This window comes from Pan paniscus, chromosome 21 (genome assembly GCF_029289425.2).
Source record: "Pan paniscus chromosome 21, NHGRI_mPanPan1-v2.0_pri, whole genome shotgun sequence".
Lineage (NCBI taxonomy): Eukaryota > Metazoa > Chordata > Mammalia > Primates > Hominidae > Pan > Pan paniscus.
In genome coordinates this window covers 51,346,297-51,374,287 of record NC_073270.2, presented here as the reverse complement: position 1 = coordinate 51,374,287, position 27,991 = coordinate 51,346,297, and the positions used below count along the sequence as shown (strand labels likewise).

General features: G+C 40.1%; 2 protein-coding genes across 3 annotated transcripts; one reads left to right on the top strand and one right to left on the bottom strand.

Annotated features, from left to right (window-relative positions):
• Nucleotides 1-3,915: 3,915 nt before the first annotated feature.
• WFDC9 (WAP four-disulfide core domain 9) lies at nt 3,916-27,378 on the top strand. Its single transcript, XM_003825973.4, has 5 exons — nt 3,916-3,997; nt 20,532-20,625; nt 25,070-25,218; nt 26,507-26,654; nt 27,177-27,378. The coding sequence occupies exons 3-5, from the start codon at nt 25,128-25,130 to the stop codon at nt 27,205-27,207; spliced, it is 270 nt and encodes an 89-aa protein (XP_003826021.3). The 5' UTR covers nt 3,916-3,997; nt 20,532-20,625; nt 25,070-25,127; the 3' UTR covers nt 27,208-27,378.
• Nucleotides 4,004-5,494, bottom strand: WFDC10A (WAP four-disulfide core domain 10A). Of its 2 annotated transcripts, none has more exons than XM_003825974.5 (2): nt 5,295-5,494; nt 4,004-4,330 (listed from the first exon to the last, which is right to left on the bottom strand). In XM_003825974.5, exons 1-2 carry the CDS (start codon nt 5,383-5,385, stop codon nt 4,182-4,184), a joined length of 240 nt encoding a protein of 79 aa, XP_003826022.1. In that variant the 5' UTR covers nt 5,386-5,494; the 3' UTR covers nt 4,004-4,181. The 2 variants fall into 2 exon arrangements, with proteins under 2 accessions (XP_003826022.1, XP_057156797.1); XM_057300814.1 differs by having other exon boundaries at nt 4,182-4,312.
• Nucleotides 27,379-27,991: the final 613 nt, after the last annotated feature.

Sequence of the window (27,991 nt, the reverse complement as noted above, 5' to 3'; positions counted from 1 at the left end):
TGAGGAGTTGCTATTTTTTTTTTTTAAGAGACAGGGTCTTGTCTTAACACCCAGGCTAGAGTGCAGTGGCAAGGATCATAGCTCACTGCAGCCTCAAACTCCTGGGTTCAAGTGATCCTCCTGCCCCAGCCTCCCAAGTAGCAAAAATGTTTTCAGCATCCTTACCAGGAGAAGTTTCTAATTCAAGAAGCCACTTTCATTGCTCATCCATAAGAAGCAACTCCTTGACTGGGTGCCATGGCTCATGCCTATAATAATCTCAGCACTTCGGGAGGCCGAGGTAGGAGGGGATCACTTGAGGCCAGGAACTTGAGATCAGCCTGGGGAACTTAGCTAGACCTTGTCTTTCCAAAAAAAAAGCCAAGGGCAGTAGTGCATGCCTGTAGTTCTAGCTACCAGGGAAGCTGAGGTGGGAGCATAGCTCAAGCCAAGGAGTTCAAGACTGCAGTGAGCTCTGATCATGCCACTGTACTCCAGCCTGGGCAACTGAATGAGATCCTATCTCTTAAAAAAAAAAGAAGTAACCCTTCATCCATTCAAGTTTTATCATGAGATTCCAGCAATTCAATCACATTTTCAGGCTCAACTTCTAACTCTAGTTCTCTTGCTATTTCTATCACATCTGCAGTGGGCTCCTCTATGAAGTCTTGAAACTCTCAAAGTCAGCCATGAGGGTTGGAATCAATTTCTTCCAAACTCCTGTTAGTGATGATATTTTCACCTCCTCCTGTCGATCATGAATGTTCTTAATGGCGTCTAGAATGGTGAATCATTTCCAGAAGGTTTTCAATTTATTTTGCCCAGATCCATCAGAAGAATCACTATCTATGTCACCTATAGCCTTATAAGATGTATTTCTTAAACAATAAGATTTGAAAGTCAAGATCACTTCTTGAGCCATGGGCTGTAGAATGTATATTGTGTTAGCAGGCATGAAAACAATATTAATCTCCTTGTACATCTCCATCGGAGCTCTTGGGTGACCAGGCACGTTGTCAATGGGAGTAGTATTTTGAATGAGTATTTTTTATTTGAGCAGTAGGTGTCTAGGTGTCAAAAGTAGACTCAAAATGTGTCTAGGTGTGAAAAGTAGACTCAAAATATTCAGTGAACCATGCTGTAAATAGATGTGCTATCATCAAGATGGTGTCTTATTTATAGGCAGAGTAGATTTAGCAGAATTCTGAAGGGACTTGGAATTTTCAGAATGGTAAATGATCATCATTACCTTTAACTTAAAGTCACCAGCTGCATTAGCCCCTAACAAGAGAGTCAGCCTATCCTTTCAAGCTTCGAAGCCAGGCATTGACTTTTGCTCTCTAGTTATGAAAGTCTTAGATGGCATCTTCTTCCTACAGAAGGCTTATTTTTCCACACTGAACATCTGTTGTTTAATGTAGACATCTTCATCACTTTGCAAGATCTTCTGGGTAACTTGCTGCAACTTCTACGTTAGCACTTGCTGCTTCACTTTGCACTTTTATATTACGGAGATGGCTTCTTTCTTTAAACCTCATGAAATAATTTCTGCTAACTTCCAACTTTTCTTCTGCAGCTTTCTCACCTCTTTCAGCCTTCATAATATTGGAGAGAGCTAGGGCCTTTCTCTGGTTAGGTTTTTGGCTTAAGGGAATGTGGTGGTTAGTTTGATCTTCTGCCCAGACCACTAAAATTTTCTCCATATCAGCAATAAGGTTGTTTTGCTTTCTTATCATCCATGTGTTCACTAGAGTAGCACTTTTAATTTCCCTCAACAACTTTTCCTTTGCATTCATATCTTGGCTAACTGGCACAAGAGGCCTAGCTTTTGGCATATCTTGGCTGTTGACATGCCTTCCTAACTGTAATCATTTCCAGCTTTTCATTTAAAGTGAGAGACATAGAACCCTTCCTATCACTTGAACACGTAGAGAACATTGTGGAGTTATTAATTGGCCTAATTTTAATATTGTTATGTCTCAGGAAATAGAGAGGCCTGAGGAGAGGGAGAGAGATGGGGAAATGGCCAGTTGTTGGAGCAGTCAGAACACACACACAACATTTATCCATTAAATTCATCATTTTTTAGGGGCGCAGTTCATAGTGTCCCAAAACAATTACAACAGTAATAACCAAGATTATGGATGACAGATCATCACAACAGATATGATAATAAAACAAGTTTGAAATTTTTTTTTTAAGATGGAGTTTCACTCTTGTTGCCCAGGCTGCAGTGCTATGGCAAGATCTCGGCTCACTGCAACCTTCACCTCCCAGGTTCAAGCGATTCTCTTGCCTCAGTCTCCCAAGTAACTGGGATTACAGGCATGCGCCACCACACTCAGATAATTTTGTATTTTTATTAAAGACGGAGTTTCACCATGTTGGTCAGTCTGGTCTCAAACTCCTGACCTCAGGTGATTCACCTGCCTTGGCCTCCCGAGTGCTGAGATTGCAGGCGTGAGCCACTGCGCCTAGCAAGTTTGAAATATTTTGAGAATTACCAAAATGTGACACAGACATGAAGTAAGCACATGCTGTTAGAAAAATGGTGCCAGATGACTTGCTCGATGCAGAGTTGCCACAAACCTTCAATTTGTATGAAACGCTATAGCTGTGAAGTGCAATAGAGCAAGGCTCAATAAAACAAGATATGCCTGTAGTGTCTAGTAGGCATGTTTGGGGGTGGCTTGAGAGGATGCTTGGTAAGGGAGGCTATCCAAGGAAACACCAAATAAGGTCTCTTGGAGATCATGCCCTTATAGCCCACAGAGTACATCTGATGGTGTCTGTGTTGATGGTTGATCATGATCTCTTTCCTAAGACCTCCTTGTCCAAGGGAAGCTCTTGAGAAAGGTGAAGACAAGCCTGAGATACCCAGAGCCCGGTGATGCCTCAGAGGTGGCTCACAGCCTCTGGTCTGATGAAGGAAGTTTTCTTCTCTGATGTCTCTTTCATTGAATGGCCCAGCAAGAAGCACTAGACTGGAGCATAACACTGCACTCCTGCCTCTGGGCATGGCCTATCCTCCTGAAACCTCTTCACATTTGGCTTCACGTCCCAGTTAGCTACATGTGACCCAACCCTGGATCTAGCCCCAGGATCATTTCAGAGGAGTTGTGATTGCAGAGTAGGAGAGTCTGTACCCCACTGATTAATTTCCACCAACTCACAGTAGGACGACAGGGAAGACCCATAGCCACTCTGTGCCAATTACTCCTTAGCAACAGCAGCATGAACCACCTGTTCCACATCCCTTAGTGTTCCTCTTGATCTAAAGAAAAGAGAATGAACCGGCCCCTAAGGAAGAGGGCTTGGGAAAGATAAGGACTATTCAGTTAATGGAAGGTGCTGGAGTGTCAGATCCTGAGGCCCAAAATGGGTCCCATCAGAGGAGTAGCCATATTGGTGGGTGCTGGATAGGAGGAGCTTTGGGGTTGGTGCAGGCACTCACTCTCACTAGGATGCCTCTGGTCTCAGGTAATGGAGAGAAGTGAGGAAGAAGTGATCCTAGAGGAAACACCCTCTTCCAGTCACATCATATCCTCTCACTCTCTTGTGGCCTTGGGCTTGCTGGACTTCCTGGGACTCATTATCCTAATGATAGACAGTAATCTGAACCTTACAGAGAGATTGGGGAGCATAGGATGGCGGTGCACCAAGGCTAAGGAGACCAAAGCAGTGCTTGGGGGACTCCCACTCTTTATCTCGGGTTCTAACTGCCACCCTTCTCATGCTTAATGGGTCCTTCTGACTCCAGGGTGAGAAATGTTCTCCTTAGCATCAGGAGATGCTGCACATGAGCAGTTCCTCCCCCTGGGAGTACTGGTTCAGTGAGCAAAACAGCAAGGGGCTGGGCATCCTGAGGGCTGGCAGGGATACGTGGGGCAAAGAGGGAGAGGGAGGGTAGAGAAGCATAGCCAGGGAGAGAAATTGAACACCAGGACGCAAGACGAGTGGGGCATCTGTAGGGGCTACAGTGGGCTCTCAATGATCACCTGTAGTGGCAGCAAAAGAGGTAGGATCCCTGGGCATTTTTTCTAGTTTATTTGACGGGGACAAGGGGTTCAGACAGTAGAGAGGGCGGCATTCCTGTTGATGTTCTTATGCTGGTGACTTGAGGTCCTTGTGCTTCGGATGTGGGCACAGTCTTGGATAGAGGAGTTGGGAAGCAGGATGCACATCCCGGCCCACTCTCCCACTCACAGGATGCTCATGCAAACATTCCCACAGTAGGTAGAACAGCATATGTTATTTGCTTGACAGTCTCGGTGAGATTCACATAAGTGTTTGCATAGATATAGTTTAGGCTGCTGCTGGCAGACTTTGATTTCTGGGGATAGCTGTGTTTCTGACAAGGAGAATAGAACGGTAAATAAATGCAGCTTCCTAGAGAACATTTTTCTCAAGCTGAAGCCTCCTCCAAGACCCTTGAACCCAGGTCTCAGTCATGATACTCCTGGATTCCTTCTTCATAGAACTACCTTCCTGCCCATCACCAAATCCTAGTGATTGGTCATATTTTAAATCCTGTCTCTCCACTGTACACCTTACCCCATTAGACCACAATGCCTGGGCTTCCTGGACCTTCTCCACACACCAGCAATCAGAACTCCATCTCCCTTGCTAGTCATGGCCTTGGTGAAGTCACCACCAAAGAATCTACAGTCTGATCCTGAGAGCTCAAAGAAGCATGAGACATCTTTCAAACTCTCTCCTAGTCTCTGAACAGTAGAATTCAGAGATGAGGATCAACTTGCCTCTTGTCTCTCCCTCTATTCTGCTCACTGTCACTGTCTCTAGTCTTCCTGCCCCTTCTTTAGTTCCCTTTCCACCACCACTCTCCTTGCCCCTTTGATGATAACCTTAACTTGGCTCTGTGTACCCCAACTTTTGCTTGTCTTATGTCCTATTTCCCTACACTTATACCCATTCTACACCTACACCTACCGTCATAACCACTTCTGAATCTTTACTCCTCACAAATGTGCATAAATCAAATAATAATTGTCTTGCTTTCCCCACTGGATTCTCAGCCCTGGTGCACCTTTCACTATGGGATGTGCCATTTCTCTCTAAGTATTGAGAAGGAACAGCAAAATATGCAGGTTTCTTCTTCATTCCCATTACTATTCCCAGGGCCAGCTAAGGGGCTGGAGGGCCATGGTTTGGGACAGTCCAGAGTCTACACAACATTGTGGTCAGAGCTGGATATGCAGAGAGTTTCCAACTCCTAGGTCCTACTCAGACTGGACACAGGCCCTCCATTCCCCCTACCCAATTCCCCCTCACCCATCCAGCAGCCCATCACCTACTCTGCATCCTCTTCTTGTCACGGTATCCTCCCTGGGCCTGCAGCAGCAGCACACAGAGAACCAGGACAGGCAGCAGAGTCTGGGGTGCCATGACTCTGACCAGATCGTGAGCCCTAAGTCTGGCCAGGTTGTCTCAGACTTCCCTGCAGAGCTGTCTATGGAGAGTGAAGGAAGGAAAGAAGGAATGATCTTTAGCTCCTCACTGCCTCTACTGGCCAAGTCGGGGCAGAGCAAGAGAGTCCTTGCTTCCTCCTTTTGCTTGCCCCTGGCCTTGTCCTTCGTCATGTGGGATAGGGCTTCCGCAGGAATGACGCCTCCTCCTCTCACATAACCAGTCTTGTGTTCTTGCCGATAGAATGAAAGATATCATTTATTTCTGCTTTCTAATTACAAAATGTTTTATGGAAAAAAGAAAAGAAAAAATATATTGTTAAAAAGAGTTGCTTAGAATTAACTGATGTTTCATTGAATTATCTTTAATTTCTCTCCATATTTAATATAAACAATCCTTTTAATATAAACAACTTTTGTTATCTATTTTTGCCACCCTTATTTAATCATGTAAGTATTTCTCACAATGTGGATTTTCATAATTGCACAGCTCTCACTTAAATGCTAATAATCAAGTATTTGTATTGTACTAATTACTAATAATCTAGAGAATGTCATATTGAGTATTTTTATTTATAAATCTTTGATTTCTTTAGACTGAGAGAGCTAGAATTCCTGAGTGAAAGAGTAAGTAGCTGTTTCATATATAAATGTATATAAACACATACACACATATACATATACAAATTTAAACACACATATACACACAGAAAGAGAGACTATTGTAGGGCATGGGACAGAAGGGCTAATGGAGAAACATAGTAAATATCTTAGAGCTCAGATAGGGGGAGAGACCTATCAGTCAAAGGCTTGGCAGTCTGTCCAGGAGGAGGTGGTCACTGACCTTGAATATCATGAAGGAAATGAACTCTCAGAAGTGAAGATGTTTCTTCTTCCCTAACAGGAGAAAGAGGGGACAACCTAGGGTCACTGGACTCCCAATAGGCATGCAAGCTGGGAAGAAGATCACCCTCTTCCTCTGATGATGATAATCTTCTAAAGATTTGAACCTCTTTCTGACATTCTGAACTCCTAATGCAGTCTCCTTCAGTCCACAGTTGTAAGTTACATTCAAAGGAAGCTCTCTAGCCTTTCCCCCATATCTCACCTTATGCACCTTCCTCTGTATCCTTTGCGATATCCTTTATAATTCAAAAATTCTGATATTTGTACCTATAGTTTACAGAGTGGTATTTGACCCTTCCCAAAGGCTCTCTCTTTCCTAGTTTTTCTTTTTGTCCACTCATAAATGAACAATTTAGAGACTGGACACTGTCATAACTATCCTAGCAAAGAGGGGTTATATAGAGGAGAATCATCATCTCAAATAGAAGCTGCATTTTCCTTACCCAAGCATCTTGCAGCCAGTGCCACAATGTAAATATTTTGGCTAACAGACTTGTCACTACTAGGTCAAGACCCTAAGAAGATGGCAAATCTCTTTCACACTCTTTTTCTTTTCCACCAGCTCAGTATAGATGACGACAAGGTTCTAGAGCCTAGTGAAGCCAAAAGGTGAAAGGAGCCTGGGTCCTTGACTTCTTTTATCACATGAAAAAAGGATACCCATTGTTTTAGAATACTCATTTTGAATTATTATTTGAGCAAGAAATAAAAAGTATATTGTATTTCAGTTATTATGTGATAGAGGCTTTCTGTTAAAGCAGTCTAGTCAACATTGTGGCAGGCTCAAGTACTGACATTTATAAGGGGAAGGATTTATGGGTATATGGAAGGTCTATACTTTATACATTCAAATTATTGATAGAGTAGTAAATTTAGTAAAGAGATGGGTAATTTGAACATTATGATTAATAAGCTTGACTTAATTAAAATATACAGAAGTCTGCATAGAAAAACTAGAGGAATACATTTTTCTCAAGCACGAATAAAACATGTACAAAAAGTGACTATACATTAGGCTATAAAAAAAGTCTGAACAAAATTTTAAAGAATTACATCACAAAGGACATAGTTTCAGACTATAATGGAAAGAATTAGAAATTAGTCTAAAAAAAGACAATTACTCAAAACTGAACAGAAATTTCAAATTAAAATGTATAAGTCAGAGCTTCCAGGTGGCTACCACTGAACACTTAGAGGTTGTTGGAGAGCAGCATGCTCATGGAGGGCATGGAAGCTCTCTAGCCTTTCCCCATATCTCACCTTATGCACCTCTTCCTCTGTATCCTTTGTGATATCATTTATAATTCAAAAACCTAGAGGAAATGGATAAATTTTTGAACACATACAACCTACCAACACTGAACCAAAAAGAAACAGAAGAACCTGAACAGACGAATAACAAGTAAGGAGATTGAATCAGTAATAAAAAGTCTCCCCCAAAACAAAAGTCCAGAACCATATGGCTTTACCACCAAATTCTATGACCCTTTAAATATAAATTAATACCAATTCTTCTCAAACTATTCCAAAAAATTGATGCAGCAGGAATTCTTCTTAGCTCACTTTTATGAGGCCCGCATAACCTTAATACCAAAACCAGACAATAACAAGACAGCATAAAGAAACCCACAGGCCAATATTCCTGATGAAAATAGGTGCAAAAATCCTCAACAAAATACTAACAAACCCAATTCAACAACACATCAAAAAGATAATGTAGCATGATCAAGTGGGATTTATCATACGAATGCAAGAATGGCTCAATGTACACAAATCAATAAATGTGATACTTCACATCAACAGAATCAGGGACAAAACCATACGGTAATCTCAGTAGATACAGAAAAAGCATTTGATAAAATTCAACACCACTTTATGATAAAAACTTTCAATAAATTATGTATGAAAGGAAAGCACCTCCACATAATAAAGATCATATATGACAAACCCACAGCTAACAATATACTTAACGGTGAAAAGCTGAAAACTTTTCCTCTAAGAACTGAAACAAGATCTAGAGGAAAGGCTAGGGAGCCTCCATGCCCCTCCATGAGCATGCTGCTCACTTTACCCACTCTTATTCAACGTAGTACTGGAAGTCCTAGTTAGATCAATCATGAAAGAGAAAACAGTAAAGGACATCAAAATTGGAAAAGAGGAAGTCACATTTACCCTGTTTGCAGACAAGCTCTTATGTAGAGAAAAACTTAGACTCTACCAAGAAACCTGTAGAACTCATAAAGAAATTCAGTAAAGTTACAGGATACAAAATAAACATGCAAGTCAGTGGTGTTTCTATGCACAATGAACTAGTTAAAAAAAGAGACCAAGAGGGCAATCCCATTTATAACAGCTACAAATAAATATCTAGGAATAAATTTAACCAAGGAGATAAAAGACTTCTACATTGAAAACTACAAAACACTGATAAAAGAAATTAAAGACTTCTACATTGAAAACTACAAAACACTGATAAAAGAAATTGAAGAGGATACAAACAAATGGAAAAACTTCCCATGCTCATGGATGGAAAGAGTTAATATTGTTAAAATTACCATACTACCCTAAACCATCTACAGAGTCAATGCAATCCCTATTAAAATACCAGTGACATTCTTCACAGTAATATAAAATAAATCCTAAAATATGTATGGAACCACAAACATCCTAGAATAGCCAAAGCAATCCTTAACAAAAAGAACAAAGCTGGAGGGAACAGGTTTCAAGACTTCTAAATATACTACCAAGCTCTAGTAACCAAAATAGCATAGCACTGGCATAAAAACAGACACGTAGACTAATGGAATAGAATAGAGAACTTAGGGCCAGGTGCAGTGGCTCATGCCTATAATCCCAGCACTTTGGGAGACCAAGGCAGGTGGATCACGTGAGGTCAGGTGTTCGAGATCAGCCTGGCCACCATAGCAAAACCCCATCTCTACTAAAAGTACAAAAATTAGACGAACATGGTGGTGCACACCTGTAGTCCCAGCTACTCTACTCGGGAGGCTGAGGCAGGAGAATCACTTGAACCTGGGAGGCAGAGGTTGCAGTGAGCCAAGATTGCGCCACTGCACTCCAGCCTGGGCAACAAGAGCAAGACTCTGTCTCAAAAAAAAAAAAAAAAAAAAAAAAGAATAGAGAACCTAGAAATAAATCCATGCGTCTATAGCCAACTGCTTTTTGACAAAGATGCCAAGAACATTCACTGGGGAAAGGATAGTCTCTTCAGTAAATGGTGCTAGGAAAACTGGATATCCATATGCAGAATAATGAAATTAGACCTTCACCTCTCACCCTATACAAAAATCAGCTAAAAATGGATTAAAGATCTAAAGGTAAAACCTGAAACTGTAAAACTACTAGAAGAAAACACAGGGGAAATACTTCAGGACATTTTCATGATCTTACAAAAAGATTTTTAATATAAGATCTCACAACCACGGGCAACAAAAGCAAAAATAGGTAAATTGGATTATATCAAACTAAAAAGCTGCTGCACAGCAAAGGAAACAATCGACACATTGAAAAGACAATCTACAGAATGAGAGAAAATATTTTCAAAGTATTTGATATGGTTTGGCTCTGTGTCTCCACCCAAATCTCATCTTGAACTCTAATCCCCACGTGTGCAGTGAGGGACCTGGTAGGATTGGATCATAAGGGCAGTTTCCCCCATGCTGTTCTTATGGTAGCGAGGGAGTTGTCATGAGATCTGATTGTTTAAAAGGTGCAGTTTCCCCTGCATGAGCTCTCTCTCCTGCCACCATGTAGGACGTGCCTTGCTTCCCCTTCACCTTCTGACATGATTTAAAGTCTCCTGAGGCCTCCCCAGCCATGTGGAACTGTGAGTAAATTAAACCTCTTTTGTTTATAAATTACCCAGTCTCAGGTAGTATCTTCATAGCAATCTGAGAACAGACTAATACATTATTCATTTGACAGGGGATTAATATCCAGAATATACAAGAAACTCAAACATCTCAACAACAAAATCACAAACAATCCAATTTAAAAAATGGGCAAATGATCTGAACAGACAATTCACAAAAGAAGACATACAAATGACCAACAAATATATGAAAAAAATGACTTCATTGTTCTCTCAACATCACTAATCATCGGGGAAATGCAAGTGAGAACTATAATGAGGTATCATCTCACTCCAGTCAGGATCGCCACAATAATAACAAAATGACAAAAAATAACAAGTGCTGTTGACCTTGTGGAGAAAGGGGAACTGTTATACACTGTTGGTGGGAATATAAATTAGTACAGTCACTATGGAGAATGGTATTGCAATTTCTCAAAAGCCTACACATAGAACTCCACTACCATATGACCCAGCAATCCCACTACTAGGTATTTATCCAAAGGAAAGGAAATCAGCATATCAACATATGTACCCCCATGTTTATTGCAGCACTATTCACAATAGCCGAGATACAGACTCAGCCTAGGTGTCTAACAACCGAGGAATGGAGAAAGAAACTACGATGCAAATATACAACACAATCCTATTCAGCCATAAAAAGGAATAAAATCCCGTGGTTCATGGCACCATGGCTGAAACTGGAGGACATTATGTTCTGTGAAATAGCCAGGAACAGAAAATTAAACAACACATAGTCTCACTCATATCTGGAGAAAAGTCGACCTCATGGAAGTAAAAAGTAGAACAGCAGGTACTAGAAGCTAGGAAGCATAGTGGGAAGGGGAAGATAGGGAGAGATTTTTTTGTTTTTTGAGACAGAGTCTTGCTCTGTCGCCTAGGCTGGAGTGCAGTGGGATGATCTCGACTCACTGCAACTTCCGCCTCCCAGGTTCAAGCCATTCTCCTGCCTCAGCCTCCTGAGTAGCTGGGACTACAGGCACGTGCCACCATGCCTGGCTAATTTTTGTATTTTTAGTAGAGACGGGTGTTTCACCATGCTGGCCAGGCTGGTCTTGAACTCCTGACCTTGTGATCCACCTGCCTCAGCCTCCCAATGTGCTGGGATAACAGGCGTGAGCCACTGTGCCCAGTGGGAGAGATTTGTTAAAGGATACAACGTCATAGCTAGACAGGAGGAATAAGTTCTAGTGTTCTATAGCACTGTAGGATGAGCATACATAAGAATAATATAATTTCAAATAGCTAGAAGGAAGATATTGAATGTTCCCAACACAAAGAAATGATAAATGTTTGAGATGACGGGTATGCTAATTACCCTGATCTGATCACTGTACATTATACATATTGAAACATCACTATGTATCACATAAATATGTAAAATTACTACTTGTCAATTTAAAAACTTTTTTTTTTTTTGAGATGGAGTTTCTCTCTTGTTGCCCAGGCTGGAGTGAAGTGGCATGATCTCGGCTCACTGCAACCTCTGCCCCCTGAGTTAAAGTGATTCTCCTGCCTCAGCCTCCTGAGTAGCTGGGATTACAGGTGCCCGCCACCACACCTGGCTAACTTTTGTATTTTTAGTAGAGACGGATTTTTACCATGTTGGCCACTCCTGACCTCAGGTGGTCCACCTGCCTCGGCCTCCCAAAGTGTTAGGATTACAGGCATGAGCCACCACGCCTGGCCTAAAAACATCCAAAACCTACACCACAGATCTGATTTTTCTGCACAAACAGAAAAGAATAAGAGGAGTTGCTTGATGTGCCATCTGAAATAAAGATGCAACAAAATCCAGATTAATTTTGGGATCTTTGTAACAATCCCCAAATCCTTGAAGCTTCCATCTGTTTGCTATTTTCCTGGCCTAATTTTGTTTTTCTTGGTGAATAACTGTATGACCATTATAATGAAATGTGTCAGCTTGGGCTCCTCTGAATTTCTCTCTGGGTGTTTTACCCAGATCTTCATAGCTAGATTGTCAGCTGGTCCCATCCATTAGTTTCCCCCTCACTCCTGAGCCATTTCTCAAACATGCACACTTAGCTTAACTTAACCTAAACTGTTTTAGGTTTGACAATACAAATCTGTGTAGGTTTGCATCACCTCCCCCATCAAGTTGAGCTGGTTAATGGGATGAGAATAACAAACCTATGCTTCCTTTTGGCCTTCAAATCAAACCTAGCAGTGAACATCACATTTATATGAAATGTTTCTGCACTCACACTGAATGACTGATAGCAAAAATACAGAATTAATTAAAATCATGCATAAAATAGACATAATTAATATATGTAAATAGATTAGAGTAGATATTGGCATCATTTATTTCCAGATTTTGATGGCTATGTTGTGTTTATGTAGAAGAACTTGTCTTTCTTTAGAGAAAATGTACATGACAGCATTGGGGGTGATTGGGCACCATTAAGTAACTGACTCTCAAATGTTTCAGGGAAAAGAAGTTATTTTTACTGTACTTTCAGTTTTTCTGCTACTTTAAGATTGTTTCAAAATAAAAAGGAAGATTAAGGTATGTGGAAGCGAGAGGTATAAGTGTAAACATCCAAATAGTAGTTCTAAAAGAAAAAGATTTAGCAGGTTAAAAAATATTTAATGAAACAATGCATTGAAGTTGCCCCAAATGAAAGAACTATTAAAGATCTCAGACTGGAAATGATCATAAAAGAATAGAGAAAGAAAACTTGCATATCTAGCCACATTATAAAATGTAGGAACATCAAATACAAATAAATTTAAAAATACTCTATAGAGAAAGATTAGATCACCCAAAGAAGAAGAATAATCAGACTGAGATTACACTTTCAAATAGTGACAATAGGACAAGAAATCAATAGAGTAGCATTTTCAAGATGTTTAAGGTAAAAACTTTTCAAGTGAAAATTTACATCCTGAACTATGAGGGCACAATAAAATTGTTCTAAGACATACGAAACATCAGAATGCTTACCACACAAAGACCCTTTTTGAAAGCCTGCTTGAAGGATGTGCTCCATTAGGAAAATAAATCTAGAACCACTACACAAAAGTATATGGGCAATGTGAGTGAATATGCTGGGGATTCCCAACGCTATCCCCAGGTTCAGTGCTTTACTAAGAGGACTCACAGGACTCAGCACATAGTTTTTCTTGCAGCTATGATTTATTACAGTGAAAGACTACAAAGCAAAGTCAACAAAGGGAAAAGGTGCAAGGGGCAAAGTCCAGAGGAAATCAGGTGCATGCTTCCAAGTGTCTTCTCCCAATGACCAGTGGAGCCACACAGGGCATGCTGAATTCCCCCATCGATCAGTTGTGACAACATGTGTGAAGTGTTGTCTACCAGGGAAGCTCATGAGAGACAAACACAGTGTCCAAGGTTTCTATTGGGGGCTGGTCATATAGCAGCTTCTGCCTAGCATGTACCAAAATTCCAGACTCCCAAAATAAAAGCAGATATCTACCATAAACCAAGTTGTTTGTACAAACGGTTGAGGCACAGTGAGCCATACTTGTTTGTTCTGAGAACAATGGGAACTTTCTCAAAATTCAGGCTTATGGATGCCAACCAAGAGCCAACCTTGTAAGCAGGACTTTTAAAGATAGCAACTGCAGGCCTGCCATGTCAACAGTTTTGCATAGTGAGAAGTCAATTCATAAAGTTTGGTGTTGTCTAAAAATTTAGGGATTAAGAAGAAAGTGGAAGGAAGAGATAGAAAGAATAAGAGAACACCAATATCTATTATAATCATGAACTAAAAACTGTCTAGAAAATATCAAGGTCAGAAGGTAAACTAAAGGGAACAGTTAGCATACTGAAAGAGCTGTCTTGTTTTAGGAAAACTTAGAAGTTTTAGAAATCTTTAAGTCTATGTGGAAAAGTAATGTGGGCTTAAATAAAAAATCCTCTAAGGGATCAGAATACAATAATGGCTTTTAAAATAGTAGAAGATATTTCATTCATCCAATAGATGTCTGAAGAGAGAAATAAAAACAAATATTTAAAAAGCATGATAAATTAAAAATATGAAATAAGATGCCAGAGATAGGCCCTAACATAAGATTGTTTTCTATAAGAATATTTATTAAAGGTAAATGGGTTAGAGACATTTATTAAAAGACAGAGATCCTCAGATTAAAATTTTTAAATGATTTAACAATGTGTAATTTCCCAAAAGTAAACAAGTAATTTAAAATAAAGGAATAAAAAAGGATGCCCCACCAAATATGAATTAAAAAGAAAGATGATATAACAATTTAAATATCATATAATATAATTAACATTCAACATAGAGGACATGACACAATTTAGACAAGAATATTTTATACTGGTAAAGAAAAACAGATCAAGAAACCTTAACAATTGTATATATGTGTACACACACACATACACACAAAATGGCCTCAATAAATGAAAATAAATTATCTATACAAAGTTGTAGATTGAGCAGTTTTTTTTGTTTGAGACAGAGTATCACTCTGTCACCCAGGCTGGAGCACAGTGGTGCTCTCTTGGCTCACTGCAATCTCTGCCTCCTGGGTTCAAGTGATTCTCATGCCTCAGCCTCCCGAATAGCTGGGATTACAGGTGTGTGCCACCGCACCCAGCTAATTTTTGTAATTTTAGTGGAGACGGGGTTTCTTCATGTTGGCCAGGCTGGTCTTGAACTCCTGGCCTCAAGCAATCCACCCACCTCTGCCTCCAAAAGTGCTGGTGTGAGCCATCACACCCGGCCCAATTGAGCAGGTTTGAGTACTTAGTTACAATGACTTAGATTACAAAGAAAGCCTAAAAAATTCCAAATGATTAATGCCATACAATATTTTCTTTTGAAAATGCAGGAAAATAGAAAATCAATACCAAAAGCAAATCCCATATGTCTGAAAAACAAATAACGCTACTTAATAATCCATGGCTCTCATACTTAAAAATACTTACAAAGTATTTAAACTGGATGATCATAACTACACTTACATGCCTGCCTTCCTCCCTCTTTTGTGCTATTTTTCTTTCCTTTTCTTTTTTGTTGAGACAGAGTCTCGCTCTGTGACCCAGGCTATAGTGCAATGGCATGATCTCAACTCACTGCAACCTCCGCCTCCTGGGTTCAAGTAATTCTCCTGCCTCAGCCTCCTGAGTAGCTGGGATTACAGGCACCCACCACCACGGCTGGCTAATTTTTTGTATTTTTGGTAGAGACGAGGTTTCACCATGTTGGTCAGGCTGTTCTCAAACTCCTGACCTCTGGTAATCCACCCGTTTCAGCCTCCCAAAGTGCTGGGATTACAGGCATGAGCCACCACGCCCAGCTGTGCTATTTTTCATGCATGTTACATCTTTATGTTTTAAGCCTAACAATACAATTGAATGATTATAATCATTGTTTTATACAGTTGTCATTCCAATCTGTTAAAAATTATTAATATCAGATTTTATATTTACCTACATAATTACTTTTATCTGTTCTCTTTGTTTCTTAATGTAGATCTCATTACTACCTGATGTCTTTTCTTTTTAGCTTTAAAGCTTTTCTCTAGTATTTTTTGAAAGGCAGACCTGGTAGCAACAAATTCTCTCAGTCTTTGTTTTTCTGGGAATGTCTTTATTTTACCTTCATCAGGAAAGGATAGCTTTGCTGGATATAGAATTATTGGATACAGTATTTCAGATACTGCACTGGGAAATTCTTAACTAAAATAGAAGAGTGTACAGATTGTCCTAAATTCTGCATAGCTTGATCCAGAATCATGAGTGGCAGGAGTCCTTGGCACTCCTCGGCTACTCATTAGTGACTGTGCTCCTCAGCTCTCCAGCATCTGGGCCACACAGAGCAAAAGACTATGATCGTCATGCATGGAACATCATTTTGCTGCCATATAAATAAATATCTTAGAAATCCATAATTCAATCACTCTAGGTTTGGCACCATTTTCAGTCCTTGTCAAAATTTCCTTCAGTTTGTTCCCACACCTTTTTACCTTGGTTCCAAAGCTCTTTGTCTCTGTACTGGTCCACCTTCATCAGCCAAGTCCCTGGAGTCCAGACATATACTTCCTGCCCCTCAGTGCACTCAACATACAGGCATACCTCATTTTATTACACTTTGCTTTATTAATTAATTTTTGCTTTATGGATGTTGCATGTTTTACAAATTGAAGGTTTGCAGCAACCCTGCATTGAGCAAGTCTTTTGGCACTATTTTTCCAACAGCATGTTCTCACTTATGTCTTTGTGTCACATTTTAGTAATTCTCAAAATGTTTCAAACTTTATTATTATTATTCTTATCATTATATCTGTAAGGTGATCTGTGATCAATGATTTTTGTTGTTACTATTGTAATTGCTTTGGAGTGCCACCAGCTGTGCCCATAGGACATGGCGAACAATAAATGTGTGTGTGCTCTGACTGGTCATTTGCCAGTCTTGCTCCCTCTTCTCAGCCCCTTTATTCCCTGAGACACAACAATATTGAAATTGGGCCAATTAATAACCCCGCAACAGACTCTAAATGTTCAAGTGAAAGGAAGAGTCCCACATTTCTCACTTTAAATAAAAAACTAGAAAAATAATTAATCTTAGTGAGGAAGGCATGTTAACAGCTGAGATAGGCTGAAAGCTAGGCCTCTTGTACCAAATAGCCAAGTTGTGAATGCAAAGGAAAAGTTATTGATGGAAATTAAAAGTTCTACTCCGGGAACACAGGAACGATAAGAAAGCAAAACAGCTCTATTGCTGATATGGAGAAGGTTTTAGTGATCTAGACAGAAGATCAAACCAGCCACAACATTCCCTTAAGCCAAAACCTCATCCAGAGAAAGACCCCAACTCTTCAATTTTATGAAGGCTGAGAGAGGTGAGGAAGCTGCAGCAGAAAAGTTTGAAGCTAGCAGAGGTTGGTTCATGAGGGTTAAGGAAAGAAGCCCTCTCTAAAACCCAAAAGGGCAATGTGAAGTAGCAAGTGCTGATGGAGAAGCTACACAGCAAGTTATCCAGAAGATCTAGCTAAGATACTGTTGGCCCTTTAACAACACAGATTTGAACTGTGCGGGTTCATTATACATCCTCAAGGAACTTTATGATGATCCACTTCCATTTAATAAATAGTAAATATGTTTTTCTTCCTTATGATTTTCTTAATAACATTTTTTTCTGTAGCTTACTTTCTTGTAAGAGTAAATGGTACACAAAATACATATAGCATACAAAATATGTGTTAATCAAATGTTTATGTTATTAGTAAGGCTTCTGGTCAACAGTAGGCTATTAGTTAGGCATGATGGTGCACACCTATACTTTCAGCTACTCAGGAGGTTGAGTGGGGGAAGATTGTTTGAGCCAGTAGTTTGAGACCAGCCTGGGGAACATAGTGAGACCCCATCTCAATAAAAAGAATATTTCAGGCATGGTGGTGTGTGTCTGTAGTCCTAGCTACTTGGGGGGATGAGGAAGGAGGATCGCTTGGAGCGGGGAGTTTGAGACAAGCCTAGGGAACATAGCAAGACCCTGTCTCTAAAATTAAAAATAAAACAGTGGGCTATTAGTAGTTGGGTTTTTGAGGAGTCAAAAGTTATACATGGATTTTCTTTTTTAATTTTTTTTGAGATGGAGTCTTGCTCTGTCACCCAGGCTAGAGTGCAGTGGCACAATCTGCGCTCACTGCAACCTCCGCCACCTGGGTCCAAGTGATTCTCCTGCCTCAGCCTTCTGAGTAGCTGGGACTACAGGTGCCTGCCACCATGCCAGGCTAATTTTTGTATTTTTAGTAGAGATGGGGTTTCACCATATTGGCCAGGCTGGTCTCGAACTTCTGACCTTGTGATCTGCCCGCTTTGGCCTCCCAAAGTGCTGGGATTACAGGCGTGAGCCACTGCACCTGGCCTATACATAGATTTTTAACTGTGCAGGAGTTCAGTACCCCTAATTCACATTTTGTTCAAGGGTCAACTGTAACTGATGAAGGTGGCTACAATAGACATCAGATTTTCAATGAAGACACAACAGCCTTATATTGGAAGAAGATGCCATCTAGAACTTTCATAGATAGAAGTCAATGCCTGGCTTCAAATCTTCAAAAGACAGACTGACTTTCTTGCTAGGGGCCAATGCAGCTGGTGACTTAAAGTAATAATGAGCCAAAGCTCATTTATCATTTCAAAAATCTTAGAGCCCTTACAAACTATGCTAACTCTGCTCTTGCTCTGCTCTATAAGTGAAACAGCAAAGACTGTGTGACAGCATGGTATACTGAATATTTTAAGCCCACTGTTGAGGCCTACTGCTCAGAAAAAAAGATTTTGGTCACTCAAGAGCTCTGATGGAGCTATATGAAGAGATTAATGTTTTCATGCCTGCTAACAACATTCATTCTTCAGCCCATGGACCAAGAGATAATTTTGACTTTCAAGTCAAAATTATTTAAAACATACATTTTGGAAGGCTATAGCTACCATAGATAGTAATTTCCCTGATGGATCTGGGCAAAGTAAATTAAAAAATTCCTGGAAAGGATTCACTATTCTAGATACCATGATTCATGGAAGGAGGTCGACATGGCAGTATTAACAGGAGTCTGGAAGAAGTTGATTCCAATCCTTATAAATGACTTTGAGGGTTTCAAGACTTCAGTGGAGGAAGTCACTGCAAATGTGATGAAAATAGCAACAATGAGAATTAGAAGTGCAGCCTGAAGATGTGACTGAATTGATGCAATCTCATGAGAAAACTTGAGTGCATGAGGAGTTGCTTCTTATAGATGAGCAAAGAAAGTGGTTTCTTTGAATGGAATCTGCTCCTGGTGAAGATGCTGTGAACATTGTTGGAATGATGACAAAGGATTCAGAATATTGCATAAACTTAGATAAACCAGCAGCACAGTTTGAGAGGATTGACTGAAATTTTGAAAGAAGTTCTATTGTGTATAAAATGCTATCAAGCAGCGTTGCATGCTATGGAGAAATCTTTCTTGAAAGGATCAATCAATTGATGTGGCAAACATCATTGTTCTTATTTTAATAAATTGCCACAGCTACCCCAACCCTCAGCAACCACCACCCTGATCAGTCAACAACCATCAACATTGAGGGAAGACCCTCCACCAGCAAAAAGATGATGACTTGTTGAAGGCTCAGATAATCATTAGCAATTTTTAGTAGTAAAGTATTTTAAAATTATGGTATGCACATTATTTTTTATACATAATGCTATTGAACACTTGACAGACTACAGCATAGTGTAAACATACCTTTTTAATATTTTAATAAGTAATAATGAAATTCATCATAAGAAAACTATTAGAAACTGTTTAGAATATGAAAGAGGTACAGTTGTATACTGAAACATATACAGATTTGTATCAGAAGTTTGCAAATTTTACTAGCTTTTTCAGAGAAACAATTTTCAACTATTAAATATTTCATTTTCTAGTTTAAATAAATATATAAATAAAAGACATCAGGAAAACATACTTTTCATATGCACTGGGAAACCAAAAAAGTGCACTTGGCTCACTTTATTGCAATATTACCTTTTTTATGGTAGCCTGAAACTGAACCTGCAATATCTCCGAGGTATGCCTGTATCCTAGGAAGAATTTTATATTGACATCTCCTGTCACTGCGTATAATATTCCTGCAGACAGGCTTTGAGAGAAGGTTTACCCCTTGGAAGTCCCTGCCTCCTGCCCACTTGACTGTTCTCTTTTCTCATGAGCTAGTGATCTCCAAATCATGTGTATTGTGTGCCCAATATAATGCCCTTCCCTGATATTTGGTGAACAAATCCCTCTGCACCTCAACCAACAAGCTCATGGCAAGAACTTGGTGCTGGATTTGGTCACGTCGCTTCCTTCATTTGCTAGGTGGTCATCTACTTTTTCTAAAATTCTTCCTATTCAGTCTCTTTTTAGCTACATAAAAGTCAGAGGGCATTTGGTGGGAGATCTTGTTATGATTTTATTGGTAAAAGAGAATCAATACTGAGAAAGATAGAATGTTAAATAGGACAGACAAGAGGTCAAAGGTCAATGTAGACTGTTCCCAACTTCCTACATATGAATGGACTGAGATGTATTTGAGAGACTTTGGGGACATGTACTTCTGCTGGGGGTGGCCTGAGCTGCAATCCAGGTGCACAATGTTCTTCCCAGCTTATCAGAAGATCCCACCTGCACCTTAGAAAATTGAGTACGTCTGGATGGGTGAATATCAAAGGAAAGAATCTGTGATACAGCCAACATGTAATTTCTGGGTAGAAATTAAAAATTGGTCACAACCAAAATCACCATTAAGTTCCTGGCCTTTGAACATTGTTTTTCTGCTCTTCTGCCCCCAGTTCGAGCCCCACTTCAAACAACTTCATAATAAAAGGCCAGACAAAAGAGCTGTCAGCCAGTTACTACAGACACTCAATGCAGACACCTTCAGAGGTAGGTGGGGATAAAGGTCTTGAGACATGAGCTTCTATTTGTGGCTTGCTTGGATTAATTCCTAGCCCAGATGGTGTCACTATTCCTGTGAGGTAGGGATTATTGTTTCTTTTGTTCAAATAAGAAAATTGAGAGGGGGTGACATGAGCTGTCTGAGGTTCCATAGGTAAAAGGGACAGAAACTAAAGATTTCAGCATTCCTGACACTAAATCCAGCACTCTGTCCTCTTTAACATTATCTGGAAAGCCAGATTGGTGGAGAGCAGTAGTTCTGTGTCTTTCTGATCCTGGGGGATCTTTGAATTGTCCTGCAGTTTGTCTCAGGATGACCAAAAAATTCACAGCACTCTGTATATGAGAAGTTGAGAAGTACCCAGCCTGGGCATAATGATGTTTCTTTTGTCTGGGATCATTTAGTACACTTGAGGGTGTGCAAAAAAGGAGACTAGGCATCCTCAGATTCCTGAACACCTTTAAGGGGCAAGGGGAAAGAAAGAAATAAAGAAAACTAGAGTAAGAATGAGGCCGTGTGAATGAACAGATTTCAAAGCTCTGGAAAACTTGGGTCTAGGGTGGTATTATGGAATACAAAGAAACAGCTTCATGGAATCCAATGCTTTGGATTTATGGTGTTCCTGTCACTGTATATCAGTATTCCTCCTTCTTTATGCAAAGGGCTGGTACCAGGAATCCAGAGGCCTACTGCAATCCATGCCCACTTTCACCCACTTACCTCATCCCTCACATCCCTGGCTGTAAGCAGATAACAGAGTATCTCCATGGTTCACCTGTCTTGCCATGTGCTGGTATATTCACATAATCAGAAGAACACTCTGAGGTTCTCAAGGACTCAGGCTCAAGGAATGAGTATCTTGCCATTGGTAGCTAGCAAGAGCAGGAGATTAGGGAGAGAAACGAAAGGAGAAGAGAAGCCCTTAAATTGTAGATCAGATCAGATATTTGTGTGTGGGGGGGTTCTACTCTTAGATGCTTATTCCTGCTCTCCAAGCTTCTCCATTAAGAACCTGTGTCTCTGCCAGCTTACCTAAGCATGACTTGATGAAGTTGCCAAGCTAAGATGTTGTTGCTTTTGCCTCTGCTCGAATCTCTTAAAAGTGATTTGTCTAAAAGTCAATACATCTAATGACATGTGCCTAAAGCTTGTATTTTTCACCTTCCAAATTTCACAGAAGCTAAGAGGAGAATACATTTTCAAAGTCTCCTCTGAAAAATTTGGCAGCTTTAAAATTTTTCTAGTATTACCTCTGCTTTTCAGCAGAGTCATTTTGGTGGATTCATCTAGAGCAGCATTGTTCAGAAGAACTTTCTGTGATGATGGAAAGGCTCCGTGCCTGAGAAATAAGGAATGTTAAATAGGACACACAAGAAGTCAAAGGTTGATGTAGACTGTTCCCATCGTCCTATGTATAAATGGATTGAGAAGCATCAGAGAAAGACTTTGGGGACAATAGCCACTAACTATATGTGACCATTGAATACTTGAAATGACTGGAAACTAAATTTTGATTTAATTTAATGAGTTTAAACAGTCATAAGTGGCTAGTGGCTACCACATTGGACAGCACAAAGAAATCTCTTTTGCTCCATTGAAAATTTCTGAACAAATATAAAGACTTTTAGGCAGAGGGAAAATCACTGCCTTGTTCATGCAATGATGCAATTCATGTCAGAATTTTATCCTTTTCTTTGACTCTTATTTTCCTTCCTATCTGGTTCTAGAAAGGTAGAGCAATAGAGAATGGGGGGGGGGGAGTAGATGGGAGAAGGCTGGGAAGTTTCCATTGTAATTAGGTTCCTCTTCCACTCTTCTATTATTTATAGTTCAAATTTTTCTCTTTTCTAATTATAGTGGCTTAAACACTTGAAAATAATGTTAAAAAGTAGTCTTAATAGTGCATATCTTTTTTTCCTATTTCTAATTTTAATGAGAGTACTTTCAGTTTTATAATGTGGAATGCTGGATTTTGGATTGCAATAGTTAAATTTTTACAATGTTAAGAAAATGTCTATCTATTCCATTTTATTAAGATTTTTCTGCTGTTCCCATACTCCAGTTTCCCTTACCCCTCAGCTGTCACTCAGCTGCAGGCTATTTTATTTTCTTCCATTTCCTTATTTTTCTCCTTACCACTGATTACCATCTATGCATTTCCTTATCTTGTTTAACTAGAATGCCAGCTGTATAAATGGGAGGATTTTTGTCTGTTTTGTTCACCACTATATTCCAATACCCAGAACTTGGAATATATTCCAATACCCAGAACTTGGAATATATTCCAATACCCAGAACTTGGAATATATTCCAATACCCAGAACTTGGAATATAGTTAGGCACTTAATAAGTACTTATTGAGTGAATGAACTCCCGCCGTCTCCCTCCACACGCAGAGGCATAGAATCTAAACAGATTAAAATGTTAAGTGTAAAAAGAAAGTAAAAAGAAAAAAATTGTAATTGAAAATAGTTTTCAAATATCCAGAGGAGGATATTCTGAGCTTAATGCTGACAGTTAACATTTATGAAGTATATACTATATTCCAGGTCCTATGCTTAGTGTTTCATACATATTATTTAATCTTCCCAGTGACCCTATGAGATGAGATGAGTATTGATATTTTTTTCTGTAATATGGATGGGGAAAACCAGGCTCTGGGGATTATGTGGCTGGCCCAGGCTCCACGGCTAGGAGATGGTGGGGTTGGGATTCTAATTCAAGCCTATCTGACTCTGGGGCCCATGTTCTTTCCTCTTAAAATACCCATCAGCAAATAGTGTGGTGATGAAAATTACCTTTGTATAGCCTAGAGTAGAACAAGGGGTGGAGGGACATGCATTTGATATCCGGTAGGTGGAAATGTAACCTAACCCTTAGTGAGAGAAATGTGGCGGCAATTATCCAAAGCCTGGGAAAGACAATGTCTTTTGCCTAGAAATCTTTCTTCATTAACTCATGCTATAAAAATAACAATATATGTACCAAAGCTTTAACTATAAGGAGGTTCATCAGGACATTTTTATAACAAGAAGAAATTGAAACTATTCAGGTCTTGATGATATGAGGAAATGATAATAATATGTATGACTGAATTCTTGTCATGACTTGTATGATGTGAGCATATTTTTGCCTCTCCTGTATATTTCATTCAGAATTGTTAGTTTATTTCCTTGCTTCTTCAGGAAAATTTAGGTATGTCTCCACAAATTTTATGTGATTCTCCAGTCATGAAACATCTTCTCAATATAATAAGTAAAATGTGCAGGCCCATGAAATTAGTCACAACTACATAAATCGTTCAGAACTATGGATTCCTCCCTCCCTCAGAAGTTCCAGTTATGGAACAGGATGTGGTGAATCTCTCTCCCCCGCCGCCCACCACCCCCACTCTGGCTCTTTGTAATTCTATTCCTCCACCCACTCTGGACTAAAGCAAGTTTCTGTCTCCTAGGGAGTAGAGGGAGGACGGACCAATAAGAGTAGTAGGAAAGTTCTTGTGTAATAGATACTATCATGAGCTGGTTCTGTGCTTCTGGTCTTGACTCTTTCGTGGGAGATTTCAAGGGTTCATTGGAAACATGAAATGTCGTCTGGCCATTTGCAGTTCAGATACTTCACAAATTAGAGCCCTCTTCTCTGCTACTACAGGCCGCTTTGGCCAGATTTAAAGTCACCCTTTAAAGTCTTCAGTCATGATTCAAGTCTACTGTGTTCCCATAGACTTCTAGGATCACATAGCAAGCTCAATGAGTCGTATTCATAAAACCTTTTCTCTCAACTTGGAATTAGGAGGCAGCATTCCGGCTTTCATGAGCAAAGCTTTTTACCAATAAAATTTCCTTCAAAATCTTCTCTACAATTCCTCCAACTTTGGACCATCTTAGTGCATTAAAGTTTTGAGTCCCCTAACAGTTCTTGGCCATCATCTTTTCTCAAGTCCTGTTATCTATCTGTAATTCCCTCTTAAATTGCTTTAGTGCCTTTTGTCTTAGGATCTTCACTAAAACTTCTTTACATCATCATGTTTCATATGCTTCAAAATAAAATATCAGGACACTTGATGTGTCCAATTTCATAAAAATAATGACTACAACATAAAAGTATAGACATATATTGATTATCTCTAGATGGTGGAATTGCTAATGCTTATTTATTTCCTCTTTGTATTTTTTATTTTACATATTGTATAATCTGAGGATTTATTGTTTTTAATCAGAGAGGAGAAATTCATTTTAAAAAGAAATAATTTTGCAAAGGAAGGGGTATGTAATATGAGATGAGAAGAAACCTGGGGAAGTCACTGGCTAGCCTGGGAGTTGCTTGGTATGCTACTGGGTACTAGAAAGGGAAAGAATAACATGATAGTCATAAGCACTTTCCCCCTGTTGCTTACCCTATTCTCCTCAATCCATTTTCTACCTCTAGCAGTATTGGGAAACGACTTGCCTTCTGCCAGAACTTAACCCAAACACACACAGAGAGCACCATGAAGCCCTGGATTCTTCTACTCATCATGTTCATCTCTGGAGTTGTGATGCTTCTGCCTGTGCTGGGAAGCTTCTGGACCAAAGATCCCCGTGGGTGGTGTGAAAAGGGATGGGGTGCTCTGCCCAGTCCTGGGATGTCTATTGTAGCTGATTCAGGGTCTGCATTTCAAGAATCAGGCTTTAAAGGATCTCTTCTTAAGTAGAGATATTCAAGCAATATTAGGTTAGATGTTCCCAATTCCTTTAAGTTTTCTCTTTCAGCTCTGAAAGCAACACTAGGTATGTGAAAAGGGAACATATCTTTTGTCTATATTCCATCAGCTAGCAGGAAATAATATTTTCCAATATCAGACCAGTAGAGGAAAAACCAACACAGAGCTTCCCTCCAAGCCCATATTTTCAGAACCTTTGTGCCTCAGTTGGGTGAGCCTTTGATGAATGCCAAAAGGGTAATATTTAACACGTTAATTTAGTTGGAGGGGAAGAGTCTTTTAGAATATGAAAAATGGAAAAGACAAATAAAGGCTCCTTAGTGGGTCAAAGTTTGGGTTCATATGATAAGAAAATGTGGACAACAAAGGCACTGAGCAGGAGGGTTGTGGGCCAGGGAAATAAACAAAATTTATGGAGAGACTGACTTCTTAGGTGGCATCATCAGGGAAACAAATAGAAGGGGAGAAAAATGGCTGGGCACGGCGTCTCACACCTGTAATCCCAGCACTTTGGGAGGCTGAGGTGGGCGGATCATGAGATCAGGGGTTCGAGACTGCCCAACCAACATGGTGAAACCCCGTCTCTATTAAGATACAAAAAATTAGCCAGGCATGGTGGTGTGCTCCTGTAATCCCAGCTACTCAGGAGGCTGAGGCAGGAGAATCGCTTGAACCCGGGAAGTGGAGGTTGCAGTGAGCTGAGATCGTGCCGTTGCACTCCAGCCTGGGCGACAGGGCAAGACTCTGTCTCAAAAAAAAAAAAAAAAAAAAGAAGGGGGAAAAAAGTAAGTTTCTATTCTCCCTTGGCTCAGTTTCCCATTCTGCAAATTGGCTATGGAAATTGGAGTTAGAGGATATTGCAGGCCCTGAAATCTAAGGTTACATGAGAATAAATTTGGTGGTTGGTGTCATATATGGTCAGGGTGTCCCAGGTCCTATCTTTAGAGTCTGAAATGCTGTAGGGACATGTAGATGGAGGAACACAGGCCATGCAAGGATGGTCTTGTGACAAGACACTGGTTATAATTTGAGGAAGGGATTTTCTTGGAAGGCAGAGAAATACTTTGTGGCTTGGAGCTCAAGTTTCAGAAGGGATTGTTAAGCTTAGAAAAGGTTTCTTTTCTGAGTTGTGAATAGACAGACCCTGCTAACTTCTTCCATCTCAGTTCTAGATATGATAAGAGAAACTGAGCAGTGCTGGGTACAGCCTCCATATAAGTACTGTGAGAAAAGGTGTACTAAAATAATGACTTGTGTACGTCCAAATCATACATGCTGCTGGACCTACTGTGGAAACATCTGCTTAGACAACGAGTGAGTTGGTTGGGGTGGGAAGGCTAGGGCCTGGGCATGCTTCATCACTGGTCCTTACCCACTATTCAAAAGACCGCAGCCACCCAAATCCTGGTTAAAGAAATAGGCAGCAAAAGACAATGTCCTCCTATCTCCAAACCTAGGCTGCTCCTCACTGCAAAATAAACCAAGACACCAACATGAGGTCCTCTACTTTTTTCTTCACTCTTATTCAGTTCCCTTTGCTTCCCTCAACATATCACCCAACAGTTCATACATCCCTCCTTTATCCAAAGTTCCAATTACTAACCCCTTAGTTGGGCGTCTCCATGGGCCCTCTACTCTCAGCCAGGCCCAAGGAGACCTGGTATCTATCTGTCTGTTCAGTTGGCAAACTTCTTGGGGGAAATTGCTTAAAAGTGGGTAACTTCTGATTTAACAGAAGAATTGCTGTCCTTTTTCATCTGGGGCCTAGGATGCTATTAATTTTAGAAATGGATTTATCCCAGGATTCTTGACTTTTGACTAACTTTTCTCTTCTAGAGAGCCCCTTAAATCAATGCTAAACCCCTAGATTCTATTGGCCGATCACTACTGTGGGCTGAAGGATGACCATCTGGTCTAAGAAGAGTGCTGCCTACTTCCTTCTGGGGACACCCACTGGCTCTAGCTGGTAACCTTTCTGCTATTTCCTTGACCTCTTTACCCTGAAGCTTTTGTCAAATAAACTGCTACATCAACCTGAGGGCTCTGCATATTTTTTTTAACTTCCTCCCTATGACTTAATTTCTCTCATTGCAATCCTCAGCAGTCCCAACAGTTGTTCCCACTCAATCATGGGCAGAGGTGCCCAGTTCTGCCTTCCCAGTTAGACCCATGTATGAACCAGTTTGGTTAATTGCTGGAGCAAATATTCAAGCAGATTTTTACAAACCTCATGGGGTAATACAGTTAACCCATGAAAGGTTATTCTCATTCACAATGCATTTCACTGAGGGTGGTCAGTGGGCAGTCATCCTTGCCATGATTCAAGGAATGTAGCTCCTTAAATCTGTAGCTCTGTCATCTCCCAGGGGCTTCTCTACTGGTTCCTCTACATTCAACCAGCAATAGGGAAAGAAAGGTATCATGGGGGCTCACACAGAAGCTTTTAAAGGGCTAGGCCTAGAAGCAAAGTTTATTATTTTAATCCACATTCCATTGACCATAATACAGTCATATGGTCCCACATATTTGCAAAGGAGATTGGGAAATGTAATCTAGCTGTTTTCTCAAGAAGAACAGAAAATGGGATTTGGCAAGTACTTGGCAATCTGTGACCTGTCTACTCATGCAAAGCCAGACTCAAGACCCTGGCC

Bases quoted from the DNA above. Each gene is read 5' to 3' on its own strand.
- WFDC9 (XM_003825973.4), top strand. From the start codon at position 25,128: ATGAAGCCCTGGATTCTTCTACTCATCATGTTCATCTCTGGAGTTGTG. The intron at 25,219-26,506 runs GTGGGTGGTGTG...CTTCCATCTCAG, and splicing joins CTTCTGGACCAAAGATCCCC to TTCTAGATATGATAAGAGAA. The intron at 26,655-27,176 runs GTGAGTTGGTTG...TTTCTCTTCTAG, and splicing joins AACATCTGCTTAGACAACGA to AGAGCCCCTTAAATCAATGC.
- WFDC10A (XM_003825974.5), bottom strand. From the start codon at position 5,385: ATGGCACCCCAGACTCTGCTGCCTGTCCTGGTTCTCTGTGTGCTGCTG. The intron at 4,331-5,294 runs GTAGGTGATGGG...TCTCCTTGTCAG, and splicing joins TGACAAGAAGAGGATGCAGA to AAACACAGCTATCCCCAGAA.